We start from the raw sequence: 22,063 nt of genomic DNA, 5'->3' as shown, positions 1-22,063 counted from the left end.
TATCCATCCCCCATGCACGAGTCCATCCACCACACACACGTCCATCCCCACACACGTGTCCATCCCCACACACGCATCCATCCCCCACACACGAGTCCATTCCCCACACATGCATCCATCCCCACACACGTGTCCATCCCCCACACACGCGTCCATCCCCACACACCTGTCCATCCCCCACACATGTGTCCATCCCCCATGCACAAGTCCATCCACCACACACATGTGGGTCATCAGCGTCTTTGCCTCAGTGTAGAAGGATTTATCTCACTACCTCAGTTCTCAGCATTCGTATACTTCCTTCCTCCTTCCCAGCCTAAAATTTTACATGAAAGTCTGTATTAAACATATCAATTCAAAGCAAAGGTAGCACACAGAAAGGCGGAGGTGACACTTGTCTCAGTAGCGAAATAGACACTTTGGTAAACTAGTGTACTGATCAGTGAAGTTAGGAGAGGAGCAGTGAGGTCAGAAAATCTCAATGTGAGGGTACAAGTCTGCTGCCCTGTAAGAAGGACACTGGCGTTCTTTCCCTGCTCCCACGTGAGAACAGGATTGCACAGATTAAAATAAAAATAGAAAGATAGCATTGTATCAGCAACCAAAAAAGAAAGTACCTATCAATATAGCTTTAACAAGAGCTTTCATGTTCTTTCTTTTTCTAATATAATTTTGTAATTCTTTTTTATATAGGAGTATAATTGATTTTCTATAGTTATTTTGAAGTTAGCTACATTGCTGAATTTTTCTATTGTTTTTGGTAACTTGCAAGTAACTTGGTAACTCAGAAGTAATGCAATTTGTATTTTTTTTACAAACCATTGGGATTTTTAAGTTATCATAATTGTACTAGCTAGAATCTTCAAGTTTACCAGGAGTGGTGGTAATAAGTACACTTATCTCATAATTGATTTTTGTAGATAATGCTTTTGTATCCTCATAAAATTGATATATTTGTCCCAATGTTATCTTCAATGATTATGTCAGTGTTTTGCCTATAGTTGATGTTCTATAAATATTCATGGAATAAAGGAGCCTGAAATTAAAAAAAAAAAGAAAAACAAAGTAAAATGGGTAAAAAAAGAAAGTGAGGAAGGAGGATGGTGGCTGAGGCAGAAATTCCGCCGTTGTCCCTGGAATCTAGAGGCTGCCTGTGGTCTCTGCTTTTATTCCTAGCATGCAACAAAGACACTTACGTGGGCCTAGACATGAAGGGTGTGAATTACAACAGCTCTATTGTCCAGAACGTTCAGGAATGCCAGGAGAGATGCACAAATGACATCCACTGTCACTTTTTTACATATGCAACAAGGCAGTTTCCCAGCGAGGAGCATCGGTGAGTTGAGCCCCGTGACATCAGAGTAGCCAACAGAAAGCAAAGGGATGACTCGGTAAAATTATTTTGCATCAATATGATGCCAAAATTTCTTTTAACACCTAAAAGACATTTCTATAACAAAACTGGCAGTTTTCTTTATGAAAGAGTACATTTAAACCCCAATTTGGATGCATTTCATTAGTGGTGAGGAGTTTGTCTTTTAATGACACTGTTAGAAAAAATACACACCCTTAACTGGAGTCCTAGATAATCATAAAAGATTATTTATTTATTTGAAACAGAGTCTCATTCTGTGCCCTGGGTAGAGTGTTGTGGCATTATCACAGCTCACAGCAACCTCCAATACCGAGGCTCAAGTGATCCTCCCGTCTCAGCCTCCCAAGTAGCTGGGACTATAGGCACCCACCACCATGCTTGGCTAGTTTTTCTATTTTTAGTAGAGATGGGGTCTCATTCTCACTCAAACTGCTGAGTCCAGGGAATCCTCCTGCCTCAGCCTTCTAGAGTGCTGGGATTACAGGTGTGAGCCACTGTACCTGACATAATATTTGAGTTTTAACCTTCGATTTCAATATTCTGTTCTGCACATTCATAAAAAGGAGGTAAGTAGAAATCAAACAAAGCATCAAGGATTTATTTCAAAAACAACAATGATGAAAAACCCCACAACTCCCCCCCCATTAGTCATTAGTCTTGTGTGACTGACTTAAGCTTGGCTCAGATGACATCTTTTATGTGTAAGACTCAACACAACGCAGCCAGGTGTGCTGGCTCATGCCTATAATCCCAGAACTCTGGAAGCCAAGGTGGGAGGACTGCTTGAGCAGGAGTTCAAGACCAGCCTGAGCAAGAACAAGACCCTGTCTCTACTAGAAATTAAAAACAGAGTCAGACATGGTAGTGGTGGGCGGCTATCCTCCCAGCTACTTGGGAGGCTGAGGCAGGAGTTAGAGGCTGCCATGAGCTAAGATGACACCACTGCACTCTACCCAGGGTGACAGAAAAAAGATTTTGTCTTAAAAAAAAAAAAAGTGAAAAAATAATTCCCTTTAAGCTTACAATACGAACCACAAGCCAAAAAAAAAGGAGGTTATATAAAACAGTTGAAGCAATAAGTAGAGAGGGCTCCTGCCCTTCCCATCCCGCCCACCTCAAGATGTCATTTTACTGATGAAGAAATAAAGTCGATGAAGGGCACAGAAGCACCAGGGGCCCAGTGGGGTGCTGGGGCCGCTCAGCCTCTTCCTTCCCGGGATCGCTGCATCTTCTCTCTCCAAACGGCACTTTCTTATCTCCTGGTCTTCCTCCTGCAGCGGGAGAGTGATGCGTTTCCTTTTTCACCTTACACAGTAACGTCTGTCTGCTGAAGTCCAGCGAAACAGGGACGCCGGCCAGAATAAGGAAGCTCAGTAAAGTGGTGTCTGGGTTTTCACTGAAGTCCTGTGCCCTTTCCACGCTGGGTAACTATCGTTTCCTTAATGTGGCAGTTTAACTACTAATTACATACGATGCCAGCGACCCCAGTGGCAGCTCGTGGTCACTCGGGAAGCACCCAGATATCTCTTCCCCACTTTGTGTGATGGATTTCACTATGTCCTACATAGGTGGAACTTGTATCTAAATTTTGAGTTCAAAATAACCTGTTCTTTTTTCCTAAGTTAAAAAAAATTTAAAAGATGTTGGGATAAACTTTAATTTTGCAGATGGAATTTATTAAATACTGTGACGGGAATTCCCGTGATTCCGCTGACGCTGTGTCTCTGTCCCCAGCTTGTATCCGGGACATCTTCCCTGGCACCGTGTTTGGGGACCGCAGCATCGGCAGCGTGCTGGCTCCAGACGCTTTTGTGTGTCGCCGCATTTGTACTCATCATCCCAATTGTTTGTTCTTCACCTTCTTTTCCCAAGAATGGCCGAAAGAATCTCAAAGGTGAGACGCTGTGGCCAAGGGTAATTTACTATCTTTTCAAAACCGATGGTCAAAATCCATTGTTAAAGATTCTGGCCCAGAGCAGTGGCTCACACCATGTAACCTTAGCTTGCCAGGAGGCCGAAGTGGGAGGACTCCTTGAGCTCAAGAATTTGAGACTAGCTTGAGCAAGAGTGAGACCCAGTCTCTGCTAAAACTAGAAAAACTAGCCGGGCATGGTGGCAAGTGCCTGTAGTCCCAGCTACTTGGGAGGCTGAGGCAGGAGGATCACTTGAGCCTGAGAGTTTGAGGTTGCTGTGAGCTACAATGACACGATGGCATTCTACTGAGGACAACAGAGTGAGACTCTGTCTCAAAAGAAAAGTAAGGGGCAGCACCTGTGGCTCAAAAGGGTAGGGCACCAGATCCATATGCCAGAGGTGGCAGGTTCAAACCCAGCCCTGGCCAAAAAAAAAAAAGGAAGAAGAAGATTCTGAGTAACTAAAATTTAATCCGAATGTCTATATAGGATAAAAATTGAGAGAATTCCTAGCTCCTCTCCCTACTTATCTCCACAGAGAGACTACAAATCCAGTGTTCCTGAAGTTTCCTGTTTTTCTTTAGCTTAGGGAGGTCTCTGCCTTCTGTAGGGGAGAGTTGTCTGGTTCTAAGTGGAATGAAGAGAATAAGAATGGCCATTAGGAGGCAACTCTGTCCAATGCCCTGTTTAAGATCATTGAACCAAGAGCAGAAGGAGCTGGAAATTTAAGTTTAGGAATTAAAGAAGTGGGTGGTAGCTCATGCCTGTAATCCCAGCACTCTGGGAGGTCAAGGCAGGAGGATCACTTGAATTCAGAAGTTTAAGACCAGCCTGAGCAAGAGCAAGACCCCATCTCTACTAAACTAGAAAAACTAGCCAGGTGTGGTGGCAGGTGCCTGTAGTCCCAGCTATTCGGGTGGCTGAGGCAGGAGGATAGCTTGAGCTCAGGAGTTTGAGGTTGCTGTGAGCTGTGATGATGCCATGGCACTCTACCCAGGGTGACAGAGTAAAACTGTCTCAAAAAATAAAATAAGATAATAATAATAAATTCATAAATTAGAAAGATGCCTTTTTAATTTGCGATTTTGTGTAATCCCTGCCCTTTTTCTCTGTTTATTCCCTTTTATAATTACCAATCAGTACCTATAAGAAGGGTAACACATTTGATCTTTAATACAGAGCGTGCTTGCAACATGACTGCTACAAGCCAAAACTCAGCTATTTACATTAAAAATTAATTAAAACTAAATGAAACTAAAAATTTATGTCCTTGGCTGCATTAATCACATTTTAAGCCTACAACAGTCACATGTGGCTGTGCTGTTGGATGGCACAGATATAGAACATTTTCATCATTCTAGGATGTTCTTTCAGGCAGCTTTGCTTTAAAGTGTGATTTTGTGCTACTTAGGAAAATTCACTCCCTTCCAGAAGGTGCTGTCTGGGTGTGGAGTTGCAGTGAATCTCACTTTCCTCCTTATAACTCTAGACAGGAGATTTTTAGGTAGCATGAAAATGCTTGAATCCTTGAGATAGATAGACTGGGGGTGTTCACAGGAAGAAAATAAAAAGGGAACATACTGGGAACTTGGTGGTAAAGCAAACTGAGAAATTTTTTTTTTTTTTTTGGCCAGGGCTGAGTTTGACCCTACCACCTCTGGGATATGGGGCCAGCACCCTACTACTTGAGCCACAGGTGCTGCCCAAACTGAGAAAATTTTTACAGAGCCAAGTGGTTTACTTTTGAAAGTTTGTCTATACCAGCAGTTCTCAACTCGTGGATCTTGACCCCTTTGGGGGTCGAATGACCCTTTCACAGGGGTCACCTAAGACCATCCTGCATATCAGATATTTACATATCAGATATTTGTTACGATTCATAACAGTAGCAAAATTACAGTTATGAAGTAGCAATGAAAATAATGTTATGGTTGGGGGTCACCACAACAGGAGGAACTGTATTAAAGGGTCACAGCATTAGGAAGCATTAGGAAGGTTGAGAACCACTGGTCTACACCCATGGATCGTGGTGTGACTCAGTGACTCCTGAAGTGAATTTCTTTCAAAATGGGATGATCGTCACTGCTGAGTACCAAGATGAACTGATGGTAAAAAGTGTTTTTTTTTTTTCCCTTTGACATGTCTGGTATAATATATTTATATTTCTCCCTCTTTTTTGGTTAGAAATCTTTGCCTCCTTAAAACCTCTGAGAGTGGATTGCCAAGTGCACGCTTTAAAAAGAGCAAAGCTCTTTCTGGTTTCAGCCTGCAGCACTGCAGACACAGCGTTCCAGGTGAGTAGAGAGGGTTCATTCTGCATGAGACCAGCAGACCCTGAGGAGTGCTGAGGCCTCGTCTCCTCTGACTCCTGACCTGCCGTCTAGTTTTCTGCCATTCTTCATTTTACCATGACACCGATTTCTTGGGAGAAGAACTGGACATCCTCGATGCTAAAGGTCACGAAGCCTGCCAGAAAATGTGCACCAACGCCATCCGCTGCCAATTTTTTACCTATTCTCCATCTCAAGGATCTTGCCACGAAGGGAAGTAAGGCGTAGTGAGCGTTCCGTAGATGCCTTTGTCTAACTTGTGAGGGGCATTATGTTTATACCATTTTGTTTCCAACTGCAGGGGCAAATGTTACTTGAAGCTTTCTTCCAATGGATCCCCAACGAAAATACTTCATGGGAGTGGAGGCATCTCTGGGTATACCCTGAGGTTATGTAAAATGGATAATGGTGAGTAGAATGTTACATGTAGGACAGACATGGAAGGAGGCATCCTGTACTGGATATGTTGTAACTAAGAGTGACCATAATAGCACAGAGGGGTGAAAATCAAGAAATCAACAAATTTAGCAATGGTCTAAATTTTCTATGTGTGTGCCTGTCACCCAAGCTGACCATGTTTTAAAGGTAAATATTGGGTCTTGACTAAACTCTACATTGCCTGCTACTAATTGGATATGTGTTCTAATTTGACACATCTATACAACTGGCATTTCATGGCGACACCCAGACTGAGCCAACCCTCTTGTTATCAACAACAAGGATCTTTCTTTCTTTCTTTCTTTTTTTTTTTTTGCAGTTTTTGGCCGGGGCTGGGTTTGAACCCACCACCTCCGGCATATGGGTCCAGCACCCTACCTATTCCTTTGAGCCACAGGCGCTGCACAAGGATCTTTCTTACTGTTCCTTATAATCAAAATGTCACACAACACTTGGTTTGTCAAATTACCATTTTTCTGCTCATTGGCTGATTTTTAAGTAAAACATAAATATGATCATATGTTTGAAAAATTATGTATCTGGCAGGGCTGAGGTGGGAGGATCCTTTGAGCTCAGGAGTTTGAGAGCAGCCTGAGCAAGAACAAGACCCCTGTCTCTAAAAAGAAAGAAAATTGATGTATCTATTCCAGAAATATTGGAGTACCCTCAAGGGTCTTCATTCTTTTAGATTCCCTGCAAGAGTTCTGTAAACTTAGAGATTTTGGGAAAAGTTAAGGTAGAACTTTACTAATTTGTAACAAGTATGGTAGGGTGGAAATAAAAAAAAAAATTGTCTAGTGTCGTGACCCCTAATGCCCTGTCCCCGTTGCATCGCAGCAGGAAACAGGAGTGACACGGATTAGAAGTACCAGTTTGCAAGAGATGGGTTAACCTTAAGTGCAGGGTAGCCCCAAGCAACCTCTGCAGTAGCTATTTATTATTGAGACAGTAGACAGGTGAGGAGAATATTAGACAATCCATGCTTAAGGATTGCCACGGGCTGGGGCTCCCTCTCCACAGCTCCAGAGGATGATTAAGCTTTAACACCTGTGGAATGTACTCGTCGCCTCAGAGTCTACCCCTAAGCTGCAAATCATCTTATTCAGAGGCCATCAGCTACTCCCCCACCACCACCTTGTGTATTCAAAGACATTTCTGGATAGGCAAGGGAGAAAATTTGTTGTTGATTATTTCAGCCGCTCTCCTCACTGAGCTTTCCTTCCCACTAAGCAAAGAAGCAAAAGGGCCTGTGAGTTAACAGAATTACACCAGCAGAACTAACCTGGGTTAAGAAAGAATTCCAGTTTTTGTGATTGTGTTACCTGAGCCAGAGTAGGCATAGAGGAAGACATGCCCCCCCCCCTTTGTGCTAATCACCACCCAATTACGTGCCTTGGGCTGACCCTCAGGGTCGCTGACGCTTCCATAGGAAGTATTAACCAACACCTGAAGTTATTTGTCCATAGCCCCCATCTCAAATGGATGGATAGCAACAAGCATAGAATGTTAGGTGGGGAAGGGCTGTACCAATGAACTCAGACCCTTTCTAAGCTGAAGTCTGGGGAGCAGAATGATTTTAAGACGGGAATGGGTGGAAGGTAAAGATCAGGTGAAAACCCCACACTGTACCCCAGAGGTGCATTAATGTACATAGTTACCATTCAATAAAAAAAAAAAAAAGATCAGGTGTCCAACTGCAACAGATACAAGTCCAACAAGTAAAATTCTCTCACCTTTGCTGACACCAGTGTAACCATAACCAGGAACAAAAAGTCTGTTATTCAAGGTCTTCGTTGTTTGTGACCTCAATAGAGCTCAGAGGACAGGTTCTGAGCTTACCTGGGGCTTCCTATTCAGCCCAGAATGATGGAACCCTGCAGTCTAGATTATAAAAGACCTATAATGACATAGAGTTACAATAAGAATCAGATCAGCAATGTTTCCATCCCAGGGGCCACTTTCTGCGCATAGTAGCAAGAAATGTTTTGTAGGCAAAGAGAATAGTTCTAAGGAAATGTTTTGTAGGCAAAGAGAATAGTTCTAAGGAAATGTTTTGTAGGCAAAGGGAATAGTTCTAAGGAAATGTTTTGTAGGCAAAGAGAATAGTTCTAAGGGACAGAACCACAGTAGGAGAACCTACCATGAATTCAACTCCCGGAATTACCATATAACTTTACTATTACTGATTTTCATAAAGCTACATGAAACAAACAGTTCTTAGACTGTTCATTGCTAAATGTCCAATAGCATGATGTGATGGACATCATGCTAAGATTGAATGAATCAAAGGGAAGTCATGATCATACTAGACACAGAAAATTTCAGCATTTTCTTTAAACTGAGAAACATAAGAGAATAAATTATAAGAGCTTTGACCTATACCCACATGAGGACTTTAAGTTATTGATAACATACTTTAGCTAACAGTTATCTAGTAATTTCCTTCAACGTTGCCTTCATGCCGACTTCTCAGTTGGAAAACTATAAGAATTTCCCAGAAATTCTAGAACATGGGTAAAATCTTCAAAAGGACCTTCTGAAACTAATGTCCACTCTTGAATGAGAATGCATTCCCATTCCCACACTGTCTGGGTCCTTGGCGGATGGGGGCTGGGCTCCAACCTGGGAGTAGAGAGGGGACTGTTGTCCAGTCCAGGGCAGCCAAGAGGAGAAAGAACCAGAGGGATGACTCTGAGCCAAAGTCCTTGGCAAGCAACAAGGTTGGCCAAGAGACCCTCACATTGTCAGCAGGGCCGAAGGTGGAAGAGGCTCACAAACAGGTGTGTCCTGGTTTGGACATGGACAGGACAGGAGTGCCTGGGAGCCAAGCTTGGCCTGAGTCAGGGGAAAAGGGGAAAATTAGGCAAAAGCAGCCACTGAGTGAAAGGAGCCCCCTTTCCTTCCTAGCAGAGTCCCCATACTTAAGCAAGGCTCCCGTGGGACTTTCTCACTCCCTGGCTCTGAGGTGGGGCTTGAGAAGTTGCATTTCAAGGCCATGTGCCTCATGCCTATAATCCCAAGACTCTGGGACAGTGGTTCTTAACCTTCCCAATGCCACAACCCTTTAATATAGTTCCTGTGGGTTGCGACCCACAGGTTGAGAACTGCGGGTCTGGGAGGCCGTGGCAGGTGGATCACTTGAGCTCAGGAGTTCAAGACCAGCATGATCAACAATGAGAGCCTGTCTCTACTAAAAATAGAAAAACTAGTGGAGCATGATGGTGAGTGCCTGTAGTCCTGCCTACTCAGGAGGCTGAGGCAGGAGGATCACTCAAGCCCAGGAGTTGGAGGTTGCTGTGAGCTATGACACCATGGCACTCTACCCAGAGCCACAAAGTGAGACTCTGTCTCAAACAAACAAACACACAAAAAATTTGCATTTCTACCACATTCCCAGGGGATGCTTGTAGGTCTGGGGACCACTCTTGACACCCACCGCTTTAAAAGAACCATCAGTGTTATATTTTAGAGGAGGATCAGAGGCCTGGTAGGACCACCCAAGGAGGGCAGTGGTCTCTGCACATGTAATTATAAGGTGACTTAGTCACTGCCATTTCCAGGCACAGGTTTTGCTTTGCCAGTGTGACCATAAAATCTCCAGAGCTCAGGGTCATGGTAAACTCTTGGACTGAAGGGAGGTTTTCTTCTTTTGGCTCTGGAAGGAGCTTACTCACGGATGATAAAGGAGATGTTGGAAGCTATTCACTGCCATCTCTCCGCTGTAGCGTGTACAACCAAAATCAAGCCCCGGGTCGTTGGGGGAACCACGTCTGCTCATGGAGAGTGGCCATGGCAGGTAGCACTGCATGTCACGTCGCCCACCCAGAGGCACCTGTGCGGGGGCTCCATCATTGGGAACCAGTGGATACTAACAGCCGCTCACTGTCTGTACGGGTCAGTACTAGTCCACCATCCTCACATGTGCATGTGGTCTGTTCCTAGTACACCAGTGTAATTCATTTATTTCTTTAGTGGAGGAGGCGGGAGGAAGAGGCACTCATGGTCTCCCAGCATCACAGCAAGTGCAGGGACATGGTGTCTGATCATGTGCTGTCCCACTGTCCAGTCGCAGCGGGTTCCCACCCTGAGAGGCTTTCTGGTTATTATGTGCCAAGCATGCCACCTTCTGTGCCTTGTTCTGCACGTTAGGCCCAGAACTTAACTCACAGAGAATTTCCCATTCTCTGAGCCCAATAGCCCCTGGACTCCCTCTCTCTCTATGTAAATATAGAAAGCGTTCATTATGTACCCTCAAATTGAATTTGCCACTTGGATCGCTTTCAATGTTGGTCAAAAGTAAAGGCTGTAGGCTGGGCATGGTGGCTCAGTCTGGGAGACCGAGGCAGGAGGATAGAGTTCAGGAGTTCAAGACCAGCTTGAGCAAGAGCAAGACCCCATCTCTACCAAAAATAGAAAAACTGCCCCTGCATGGTGGCAGGTGCCTGTAGTCCCAGCTACTCAGGAGGCTGAGGCAGGAGGATCACTTGAGGAGTTTGAGGTTGCTGTGAGCTATGATGACGCTGTGGCACTCTACCCAGGGTGACAGAGTGAGAGTCTGTGCCCTCCCCTGCAAAAGTAAAGACTCCACTGGGGGAATGTACGTGTCCCCAGGGGGTTTAGTTGGCCAGACTTCCCCACTTCCAGGTCCATATCCTTTGAGTTGTTTCCAGATAGAGCTTTGTGTGTTTCAGTTTGTGTTTTCTAACCTTATGCAGCACCCTCCTAACTTGGGGATACATCTGAGATCAATAGTTCCCTTCACCTTTTACACTTGGGAAAACAAAGTACCAGGAGGTCGAGATGGATTTCTCAGACACAGCTAGTTGCTGGCAGGGTTGGGAGGTTGGGAGTAGACCCAGTACCCTTCGAGTGTGTGTCAGAGAGTGAAAGGTGCATTCACTCACTTTTTGTGCTTAATATAAATACTAGCTTAGCATCTTCTTTATAGGACAAATGTGTGACCGAAAAAGTCTTAGAATGAAATCACTTTTTCCACCTAAAAGTTCTCTCCATTGGCAGAAAATATTAGTAATAGCCCATTAAATAGCCACACAGCTCAAACTGTTTGGGAATTACTTGGTAAAGGGAATTTCCTTCCCTCTGTTGTTTGTTCCTTAGGCTGGAGTCACCTAAACTTTTGCGTGTGTACAGTGGCATTTTAAATCAATCGGAAATAAAAGAGGACACACTTTTCTTTGGGGTTCAAGAAATAATAATTCATGACCAATATAAAATGGCAGAAAGTGGGTATGATATCGCCTTGTTGAAACTGGAAACAAGAATGAATTACACAGGTATGTAGAGTTGTAATTGGAAAGTCACTTGTGATGGTGACCTAGAAGAAAACATTTACCACCTGATTCATGGCCTGACCCTACCAGTCTCTTCCCAGTGTCACCATGAAAGGGGGACAGGCTGGGGGTTCTAGTGCCATCTGTTAAGGCTGAGAAGGTGGGTGAAGAGATAAGTTTCCTTCAGGCTTCTTCAGTTGCATAGGAATGACATAATTTTACAGTCTTTTGCAGAGGTGAAGATAATTTAGTCTGATATCTCCCTTTCAGGGACAGAAGACCTTAAGGTCACAGCGATTGAGACCTTGCACAGAATACCCCACTTAGTGGGCATGAAGGAATCTGTGGGGAGGGTTGGCTTGTTCTGGGCTGTGTGCTATGTAACGCTGAACATGAGGCGTAAAAAGGACTGCAGGGGCTAGGCACAGAGGCTCACACCTGTGATCCCAGCACTCAGGGAGGCCGAGGCAGGAGGATCCCTTGAGCTTAGGAGTTCAAGACCAGCCTGAGCAAGAGCAAGACCCTGTCTCTACTAAAAGTGGAAAAACTAGCCAGGTGTGGTGGCCAGTTCCTAGGGCCAGTTACTTGGGAGGCTGAGGCAGGAAGATGGCTTGAGCCCAAGAGTTTGAGGTTGCTGTGAGCTATGACACTACAGTACTCTACCTAGGGTGACAGAGTGAAACTGTGTCTAAAAAAGAAAAAAAAAAAAAAGAAAATACACTGCAATAAGTCAGAAAGCATCTATAATACATTTTTAAAAAGCACAAAGAGTGTAAAGTGGAAGAGAGTTTCTTCTGGAAAAGACATTTTGCTTCTGAAAACTAAATGATGATTTTTCAAATTTAGATTCTCAGCGACCCATATGCCTACCTTCAAAAGGAGATCAGCATGTCATATACATGGATTGCTGGGTGACAGGATGGGGGTACAGAAAATTAAGAGGTAAAAAATGATGTTTTTACATATGCTGCACCCTAAAAAGAGCAGAACCTTCTCTGCTCTGTCAAGTCATGTGGTAAAACGCAGTGACAGCGCAGCACCCACCTGCAGGAAGGATATCAACGGGGCTGGAAAGAGAGAACCACTCCAGGGAAGATGAAACCGCTGTGTATGACGGGGAGTGTTAAATACGGCCAACTCTCCTCAAAGACTACTTTTGCTTAGTGAAGTTGAATGTGGATCTCAGGACTTCTCGGTCAATGTTCTAGCCTGTTATCCAGTTACTTTGTCTGGAAAGTAATTCCGGTTAGAGCCATAATTAATTTTGAACTTAATTAACATTAACAAAATGGTGCCTGCAATAGTGGGCATAACATCATCTTTACACTTGTAAAAGATCTGAGAGGTTAGTTAACCTAACGTTTTTTCTTTCTGGATTTTTATAAAGGTATGAATTTGATTTTAAGCGGGTACATAAATATTTATCTACAGGGTGGACGTAAAGTTCGTGTGCAATTCACTATGTTAAACTATTTTAACTTTAAGTTCATGTGCAATTTAAAATAGTTTAACATAGTGAATTGCACACGAACTTTACGTCCACCCTGTGTATAATATATAGTTAATCGCTAACCAAAAACAAACTGTTTTTTAGACAAAATTCAAAACACTCTCCAGAAAGCCAAGGTACCCTTAATGACAAATGAGGACTGTCAGCTGCGATACAGAAGGCAGAAAATAACCAATAAGATGATCTGTGCCGGCTACAAGGAAGGTGGGAAGGATGCTTGTAAGGTAAGGCTTACAAGGCAACCCACTGAGCATATTCAAAGGTTTAATGCATTTTAAAAAGCAGCCTTCTGCCAACCAGTAAAGGACACAGTGCACTTATTTTACCTCTTCTGAAATCTGAAGTCAATTAGTCATTTTTGACTAAATGAAAAAAAGCAATCAGCTTCCACGAAGTGCAGCAAAGGGCCAGGGTAACATTTTAGGTGAAATCGTTCTGAGCACAATGCAGCTCAGATGGGAAGCGTCTCAACTGACCTGTGCGCCTTGCCTTTTCTCCCCTTGCCACAGGGAGACTCAGGGGGACCCCTGTCCTGCAAACACGACGAGGTCTGGCACTTGGTGGGCATCACCAGCTGGGGTGAAGGCTGCGCTCAAAGGGAACGGCCAGGTGTCTACACCAATGTGGTCGAGTTTGTGGACTGGATTTTGGAGAAAACTCAAGCAAGGTGAATGCCTTCCCAGAGACCACTGGGCTCCCTGAGGGGCGACCAGATTATTCCCCGAAAGAGGGTTCTGGGCTGAGGAAGGCACTGTGCCACTGTGCTTCCTCAGTGACAGGCTGAAGGGGCTGGGCATTGTGAGGAAACACCAAACCCAAACAAAGTTTCATTTTCAAAACTCCAGTCTGTGATAATCATGGTTTGTTTTCAGTGTCCAGTCTCTTGCTTTTGTGATCACTTTTTCTGAGCCCAAAAAACACTGTAAGGTGACGTCTTTGAAGACTGACATATGGACAGATATACCAGAAAAGAATCATATCGTGGCACCAAGGACCCATGAGAACTGCTAAAGGAAACCACTATGAAAATATTTGTTTGGGGAGGGGGGTGAGGGGAGTGAAGACAGGCATAAGGACAGTTGTCATCAGTCTCATGTCTGGGATTACAGATGTGAGCCACTGCACCTGGTCAATATGTCTTCTTCAGATCAGCTTGGGTAGACTAGAGAGAATGTGAATGGAGTGGATGGCAAGCAGCAGTTTTCCTGGAGGGAGTGGGTGCCTTACAGGGCCAGTCTTAAAGATGCCCTTGCCTAGAAAAACATGCAGTTTCCATATTTATTTGGAGTATTTTGGGGAGGAGGAGGCTGAAGGAGACAGGAAAGCAGGTTAACACTTCCCTAAGACAAGCAGAGGCTGTGAGGGTGGCTTTACAAAGAGTGAGATAATAAATGTATTCGACAAAAATCTATGTAAACTGCATCTATGCTACAGAGAAAACAACAATTAAACAAAAAAGTCCCCCTAAAGGCTGTAATCCCAGCACTCTGAGAGGCCGAGGCAGGAGGACCCCTTGACTCAGGAGTTGGAGACCAGCCTGAGCAAGAGTGAGACCCTGCCTCAACTAAAAATAGAAAAACTAGCTGAGTATGATGGTGGATGTGGTAGTCTCAGCTACTCAGGAGGCTGAGGCAGGAGGAGCCTGAGGTTGCTGTGAGCTATGACACGACAGCACTCTACCCAGACTGACAGAATGAGACTCTGTGTCAAAAAATTTTTTTAAAATAAAAATAAAATGGGTAGTTAGTGCTAAAGGAACAGATTGTTAACCTGATCTCATGCTATTTTTTACAAAGGGAGGAAAAGAAAAGATAAACCAGCCTGTAAATATTTTCAACATACTTCTCCGTTTCCCCACTAGATGGCACTGCTTCGCCGCTCTTTGGTCCATTATAAACATCACAGCAGATGGGCAGGACACAATTTGTAGTATGTTTAAACAAATCCTGTGTATACATAATATCTGAGAACATTAAATCAAATCAACCGCTTCCATTCAAATATGTTTGACTTTTCTAATATAATTGTTGTAAATATCTAGTCCCTACATGGCAGCTTGTCCTTGAAACCAGATGCTCCAGTGCTCCCCCAACCAGACTCTGGGGACTTTGCCTCCTGCACCCACACCTGTTTAGACCCCACCTCCTACATGTGCCTTGCTGAACACTGAACACAAGAACAGACCTCCCTCCCTCCCTAACTACTCAAATTATTATGATTACATTGTATTTTTAAAACATAAACATGACCCTTTGAATATCTAAGGCTTGCTGATAACAAAAAAGAAAGAAAAGAAGAGGGAAGGAAGGGAGGGAGGGAGGGAGGGGTGGAAGGAGGGAGGGAGGGAGGAGCCGGGCGTGGAGGCTCACACCTGTAACATCAGCAGTTTGGGAGGCCGAGGCGGGAGGAGCCCTTGACAGGGTGAGACTCTGTCTCTACATAGATAGATAGATAGATTGATTGATTGATTGATAAAAAAAGAAAAAGAAAAACAAGCCCTCTCCCCCAGCCTCCCCCCCACCCCCCACACTCTCAGAAAACACCTTGGGCAGAGGAAGCTCCCGCACAGAGGTTTCTCTGCGCCTCCCCGCGCTCCATGGCAGGGCCACTCGGCAAGCCGGGTCTGGCGGGCTAACTCGTGCTATTCTGAGACCATGACATGGTGAGTCTCCCAGGTGCAGGGCTTCGGCGGATGCTTGGTTGTCTGCTTCCTGTAACAGCCCGAGGTGCGAACACGTCCTGACTCGTGGACAAGTGCCTCATCAGTTGGTTAGCCGGTTAGGTCTTGGAGGAAAAAAAGAACCTGGAAAATTGGCGACTAGCAGACTGGGGAGGAAGACGCAGGGTGGTGGCTCTTGCGAGGGAGGGAGCAGGTGTGACGTGGTCATTGCTCCCGCCCGCGGCCGCCAGAGGGCGCAGTCATCCCGCAGACAGAACCTCCAGCTCTGGCCTCCTGCACTTGTTCCTAGGGTGAGTTCATGAACTTACTTGTCAGCCCTCATCTGTTTACATCTTCGCTGCTGCAGCCAAAGCTAAGACCCCATCACCTCTGTCCAACAGGCATCCCTGCTGCGCCTCTGCTCTCTTACAATTCACTTTCCACAAGGAAACAAAACTTCTCAATGTAGAAAGGGGATTGTGGACTCCCTACCTACATCCTTCTTGGTCTTTGATTTTTATCTAAATTCAGACTTACTGTAAGACACGAGTTTCTAAGTTACCTGGCTCTTTCAACCTCTCTCTCCCTCTCCTGCTTCCTCTTTCTGTCTCTCTGCCTCTCTCTTTCGCTCTCCGTCTCTCCCCACTTCCTCTCTCTCCCTCTCTCTCTATTTCCCTCTCTTTCTCTCTCTGTCTCTCCTCACTTCCTCTTTCTCTCCCTCTTCCCACTCCATCTCTCTCTCCCCTCATCATTAACCACAATCCTACCTCATCCACCATTCTCCCCACCCACCATTCTCCATTGCAATGGACTGAATGTATATGCCCCCCCTCCATTCATATATTGAAATCCTAACCCTCAAGGTGATGGATTAGGAGGTGGGGCCTTTTTGGAGATGCTTAAGTCCCCATGGGATTAGTCCCCGTATGAAAGAGATCCCAGAGATCTAGCCTAGCTGGTTCTTCCACCAAGCAAGGGCACAGTGAATAGACCCCATCTATGAGGAAATGATCCACTCTGTACACTGAATCTGCTGGTGCCTGGATCTGAGACTCCCAGCCTCCAGACTGTGTCTTGTTCATACCATCCAGTCCTTGGTATGTTCTCGCAGTAGTTCAGACAGGCTAAGACGTCCACCAACACACTTACCTCAGGAGGCTCTGACTTTTTTCTTTGTAGAAGGTGCCATCTTCAGCTCTTCTCTCTTTCTCCTTTTCTTTTCTTTCCTTTCCCTTTCCTTCCCTTTCTTTCAACAGAATCTCACTCTGTCACCCTGGTTAGAGTGCTGTAGTGTCATAGCTCACAGCAACCTCAAACTCCTGGGCTCAAGTGATCCTCCTGCCTCAGCCTCCTGAGTAGCTGGGGCTACAGGCACCCACTACCATGCCTGACTGGTTTTTCTATTTTTAGGAGAGACGAGGTCTCACTCTTGCTCAGGCGGTCTCAAACTCCTGAGCTTGAGCCTCAGCCTTCCAGAGTGCTGAAATTACAGGCACCGGTCACCATGCCTGCTGTCTTTCTTAATTTTTTAGGTCTCAGTTTGACTGCCACAGCAGTAGAGAATTCTTTCTCATCCACATTAATTAAATTAGGCCCTGCCCTCAGCCGTTACTCAAATACCCTTTTGACGTCCTTATGACAATTTAAAAGGATCTTAATTGCTTTCTGTTTCTATCATCCCATCTAACTAGAAATTATGCTAGTTTCTAAAACAGTTTTCAGTAACTATTTGTTAAAGAAATGAAAACAAGAATGAGTAAATGAATTTGAAGAGAGCCCTGGGTTTCTTGCTAATTAGCATAAACACATTTTTGTAAAACCAGAACAACATAACATTTTAATTCACAATATTTTTTCTGTTTTCCCATGACTGTTACTGGAACATCAGCTTTCTGTGTAATTTTTTCCCAACAGAAAATAATTGGCCTGAAAGATCTGTCCGCAGGAATAGATATCTGTCATAAATGAAAGCATTACCACTCATACTGCAAAAAAACAGCTAATAGATTCTTCTTTCTCTAAAGGGACACTGTTAAAGGTCAACCAAATGTTGAGATTTAGTTCATCCTTTAAGAAGATGCTGCTTAAAGCTTGCTTTGAAATGCTTTGCAACAAGGTAGAATGCAGCTGTGCCCTCTCTATAGAGGAACCTGAAGGTAACACCCAAGAGAATCTTTGCAGTTCTTGAAAGAGATTTGGACCACCCTGGAAGTCCCATCCCATTCTTAATGAGTCATCCCATAGTGTGGCGAGGGTGGATCAATTTGTGGAACATTGCCATCTTAAGTCTCCTGATCCATGAGTGTACAGAATCTTTCCATTTATTTGGCTTTTTAATTTGTTTTGTATGTTTTAGTCTGTGAATCTTGTACTTGTTTTGTTCCATGTATGCTAGATTTTTTATTCTTTTTTAATGCTATTATTATAAATGGAATTGTTTTCTTAATTTCATTTTTGCATTATTCACTGCTAGTGTGTAGAAACCATTGATTCTTGTGTATTGATCTTGTAGCCTGTCTCAGGCTGAACTAGTATATTAGCTCTCACAGGTTCTTTATGGATTATTTATTTTTTAAAAAAATATGTATGATCATGTCACCTGTGAATAGAGATAATTTAAATTCTCCCTTTCTGACCTAGATGCCATTTTATTTTTCTTTTAGAATTTTCCTGGCTACAACATCTAGTCCCATGTGGAATGGAAGTGGCTGGACCCCACGCTCTTGATCTCAGGAGGAAGCATTTCTTCTTGTTAGTTGTGAGTTTGTTGTACTTGCTTCTTAAGGTCGTGGAAGTTTCTTCCTGTGTCTAATTTGTGAAGATCTTGATCAAGTTGAGGAAGTTTCCTCCTGTGTATAATTTGTTAAGCATTTTTATCATGAAAAGGTTTTGGATTTTGTCGGCTTTTTTTTTTTTTTTATTTCAGATTGATATGAGGGTACAAATGTTTAGGTTACATTGTTTTCAATTCTAAAAAAGTTGAAGTTGTAGTTGAGCCCTTCACCTGGGGGGCTGTGCTGAACACCCTCACACTGTCCACATTAGGTGAGATCCCGCCAGTCACCCTCCCTTCTCTCCCCTCTTTCCCTCAATAGATTATACTTGTGTTTTTCATGTAGGCATCTAGTTGTTTTATATATATATATATATATATATATATGTGTGTGTGTGTATACACACACACATATATATGTGGGGTTAGGGTTAGGGTTTATGTATATGTTGGTTTCATATTAGTATTGGATACTTTTTTTCCATTCTGGTGATACTTGACTAAGAAGAATCTGTTTCAGCTTCATCCAGGTAACACAGTCTGGCTGTTTTTTTCTGCATTTATTGTGATGATCACCAGGATTTGTCCTTTATTCTGTTAATCTGATATATTACACTGATTGAATTTTGGATATTAACTGGTCCTGTGTTACTATAATAAGTTCTACTTGGCCATGGTATATTAATTTTTTCTGTGTTGCTAAATTAAATTTGCTTATATTTTGTTGAGAATTCTTTAGTCTATAAGGGATATCAGTGTGTGTGTTACTTATGGTGTCTTTGGTTTTGCTATTTCATGATAGTAGATTTATAGAATGAATTGGGAAGAGTTCTTTCTTATTCTATGTTTTAGATGAATTTTAGAAGACTTGATATTTTCTTTTCTTTCTTATTTATTTTATTAATTTATTGAGCAGAGTCTCACTCTGTCACCCTGGCTAGAGTGCCATGTCCTCAGCCTAGCTGACAGCAACCTCCTGGGTTCAAGTGATCGTCTTGCCTCAGCCTCCCAAGTAGCTGGGACTACAGGTGTTGCTACAACACTGGCTATTTTTAGAGATGGGGGTCTCGCTCTTACTCAAACTCTTGAGCGGGTCTCAAAGTCTTGAGCTCAAGGTAGGTGTGAGCCACATTGCCCAGCAATTTTTTCACTGTTTTTTTGTAGAATTTACCAGTGAAGCCCACTGGGCCTAGGATTTTCTTTGTCAAAATTTCAATTCTATCTCGAAACCAGTGGTTCTCAGCCTTCCTAATAATGCAACCCTTTGATAGAGTTCCTGGGGGTTGTGACCCATAGGTTGAGAACTGCTGCTCTAAATGTACAGCTCTATCCAGGTTATTATTTTTCTCCTTCAGTCATTTTCGATAGTTTGTGTTTTTTCCAGGAATTTTACTATTTCATCTGAGTTATTTAATTTGTGGCACACAATTGTTCGTATTATTCTATTATGATCTTTTTTACTTCTGTAACATTAATGATAATGTCCCCTCTTTCATTTTGGATTTTGGTAATTTGAATCTTCTGCCTTTTTTTCCTAGTGAGTCTTAAGATCTGTTGATTTTATTAGTGTATATAGTTTTAAAACACATATTTCGATTGATGTTTCCTTTTATAAACTATTCTCTCTTTTATTTATTTCCACTCTAATCTTTATGACTTTCCTCCTTCTGTTTGCTAGGGTTTAGTTTGGTCTCTAAAATGTCAATGGTATGTATATATTTGTCTAGTTCCCCTTTTACTGGACTTTTTGATCATTCAACTGCCAATTCCAATGGCATACAACAGAAGAGCTCCTGCCATAGTATTGCCCAGGGATTTAAAAATGGTTTATTATTTTTTCCTGTCAATGCACTTGAATACCTTTATGGCAGGATTCTGGAGTCAAAATATGCTATAAGAGATTTCACTAAATTTGCTGTAGTATCTCTGAATCTCAGTATGCCCATATCTTTTTTCCTACCTTTCTTTCTTTCTCTCTCTCTCTTTTTTTTTTTTTGCAGTCTCACTCTGTCACCCAGGCTGGAGTGACGTAGCATTACAGCAACCTCAAACTCCTGGGCTCAAGAGATGCTCCTGCCTCAGCCTCCCAAGTAACTGTGACCACAGGTGCTTACCAACAGCCCAGCTAGTTTTTCTATTTTTAGTAGAAACAGCTTTTGCTCTTGCTCAGGCTGGTCTTGAACTCCTGAGCTCTGGCAATCCACCTGCAGTGGCCTCTGAGAGAGCTGGGGTCACAGGTGCCACTGAGCCTGGCCATTGTGCTCATCTCTTGCATGGTGGTTAGCAGTGTGGTAGGCACTTATTCTACGAGGAGGTACTATTCTTAGCTTTATTTTAGGAATGGGATGACAGAGGCAAATAGAAGTAAGGAGTTAGGAGAGTGAGAAAGAGGCAGACTATAAAATCAAACCCGTAGCAACCGTTCCTGGGTGTGTTTGTCCCCACTGCACAAGGGGGGCTGAACCAAACATGGCTGCTGTTTCTGCAGGTAACGTTTTATTGGGACACAGCCATAAACATTCGTTGGCACACTATCTATGGCCACTCTTATGCTGTAATGACAGAATTGAGTAGTTCAAATAGAGATTTTGTGGCTCATGATGCCTAAAATATTTACTATCTGGTGCTTTCCCAGAAAAGTGCACTGACCCTAGCACTATGCTACACCCACACTCATTTTAGTGCTACCTCACGGCAACCATGAAAGCAAGTAAAAACACAGGAGAAAAGAGTCCCACACACAGAGACACTCAATATGTTGTTGCAATTACTGTTGTTTTCTGGGTTACACTATAAACAAAAAATCAATAGCAGTCTTCCTATCAATAAGTAATTGTATCCTAAATTACTTCCTCTTTTGTTCTTGGCATAAGGTCACATCCTTAGCCTAGAGAGAAGCCCATGTGACTACACACCAGACACCTGGCCAGTCCCCCGCAGCCCCTTTGGGCGCACAGGTGCTACACAGGGCAGGGATGGAAGAGTCTGGGGAATGTTCGGTGAAGAAAACCAAAGGGAAATATATTACTTATCCCCACCCCCAAAAAATTCTTATGCACCTAAAAAGCCTCAAGTGAGTTGCATTTTTTTTTTTCATATTAAGAAGCTAGGCTTATTTTATTATAACTTTAACTTTTGGAAAGTTCTGTTCATGATAGACCAAAAGTGAGGTCCTGGCCTCCCCAGGGCTGGGTTCCAGGAGGGATCTGGGGGTGTGGCCAGTTCCCAAGGTGAGTGAGTTTGAATTACTTAGCTCAGTATAATCTCCTACTTTGCAGAAAAATCTACTTATAATTCATTTTAAATGGATTTTTTTTCTCCTTTGTTAGGATGGAAAATCAGAGGGGATCTCCTTCTAGTCAGGCCACTGGTTCTGCCAGAAAACAAAAGCCTTGTTCTCTGGAAAGCGACTTCTCCTTTCTTCTCCTTACAGCATGGATCATTTCATTATCCTTTGCGGTCTAAGACATCAGATTCTTTTTCCAGAGTAAGTGGCCACTGCTTCCGCAGTCGGTTAGGGCTGGCACCGACCTCAGCTCTGTCGCGATGCATTATCCAGGTAGGATGTTCCATTCCGCTCCAGATGGGGGCGGGACCTGGGCGCTCTCAAAAGCTCCATGGGGTTGGGGGAGGGGGTGCGTGTGCGTGCTTTGCTCTGATTGGCTACTCTGGGCCCCACAGGGTTGAAGAGCCAGGTGCGCATGCTCTGCTCTCATTAGCTGATCTGAGCGGCATAGGGCTTGGTGGTAGTTTTGCGGTTAGCTGACCGAGCGG

At 43.6% G+C, this 22,063-nt stretch overlaps 1 protein-coding gene across 7 annotated transcripts in view; it reads left to right on the top strand.

The window, feature by feature from the left end:
* F11 (coagulation factor XI) overlaps window positions 1-21,777 on the top strand; it is a 29,562-nt gene extending 7,785 nt beyond the window's left edge. For 3 of the 7 annotated variants that reach the window (XM_023514880.1, XM_023514885.1, XM_023514879.1), the window contains 12 exons: window positions 1,177-1,336; window positions 2,690-2,799; window positions 3,110-3,269; window positions 5,473-5,582; window positions 5,673-5,835; window positions 5,920-6,026; window positions 9,719-9,950; window positions 11,175-11,350; window positions 12,194-12,289; window positions 12,942-13,081; window positions 13,367-13,524; window positions 13,730-14,258. In XM_023514880.1, the coding sequence (XP_023370648.1) occupies window positions 1,177-1,336; window positions 2,690-2,799; window positions 3,110-3,269; window positions 5,473-5,582; window positions 5,673-5,835; window positions 5,920-6,026; window positions 9,719-9,950; window positions 11,175-11,350; window positions 12,194-12,289; window positions 12,942-13,081; window positions 13,367-13,524; window positions 13,730-13,868 (1,751 nt within the window). In that variant the 3' untranslated portion in view covers window positions 13,869-14,258. Of the gene's footprint in view, window positions 1-1,176; window positions 1,337-2,689; window positions 2,800-3,109; window positions 3,270-5,472; window positions 5,583-5,672; window positions 5,836-5,919; window positions 6,027-9,718; window positions 9,951-11,174; window positions 11,351-12,193; window positions 12,290-12,941; window positions 13,082-13,366; window positions 13,525-13,729; window positions 14,259-17,540; window positions 17,753-18,179; window positions 18,275-21,722 lie in introns of those variants that run through there. The other 4 variants (XM_023514883.1, XM_023514884.1, XM_023514881.1 and 1 more) reach the window with 4 other exon arrangements.
* The last annotated feature ends 286 nt before the right edge of the window (window positions 21,778-22,063 follow it).

Source organism: Otolemur garnettii, unplaced genomic scaffold (assembly GCF_000181295.1).
Source record: "Otolemur garnettii isolate 467f Iridium unplaced genomic scaffold, OtoGar3 scaffold00061, whole genome shotgun sequence".
NCBI classification, from domain to species: Eukaryota; Metazoa; Chordata; class Mammalia; order Primates; family Galagidae; genus Otolemur; species Otolemur garnettii.
This window is presented reverse-complemented; position numbering and strand designations above follow the sequence as displayed.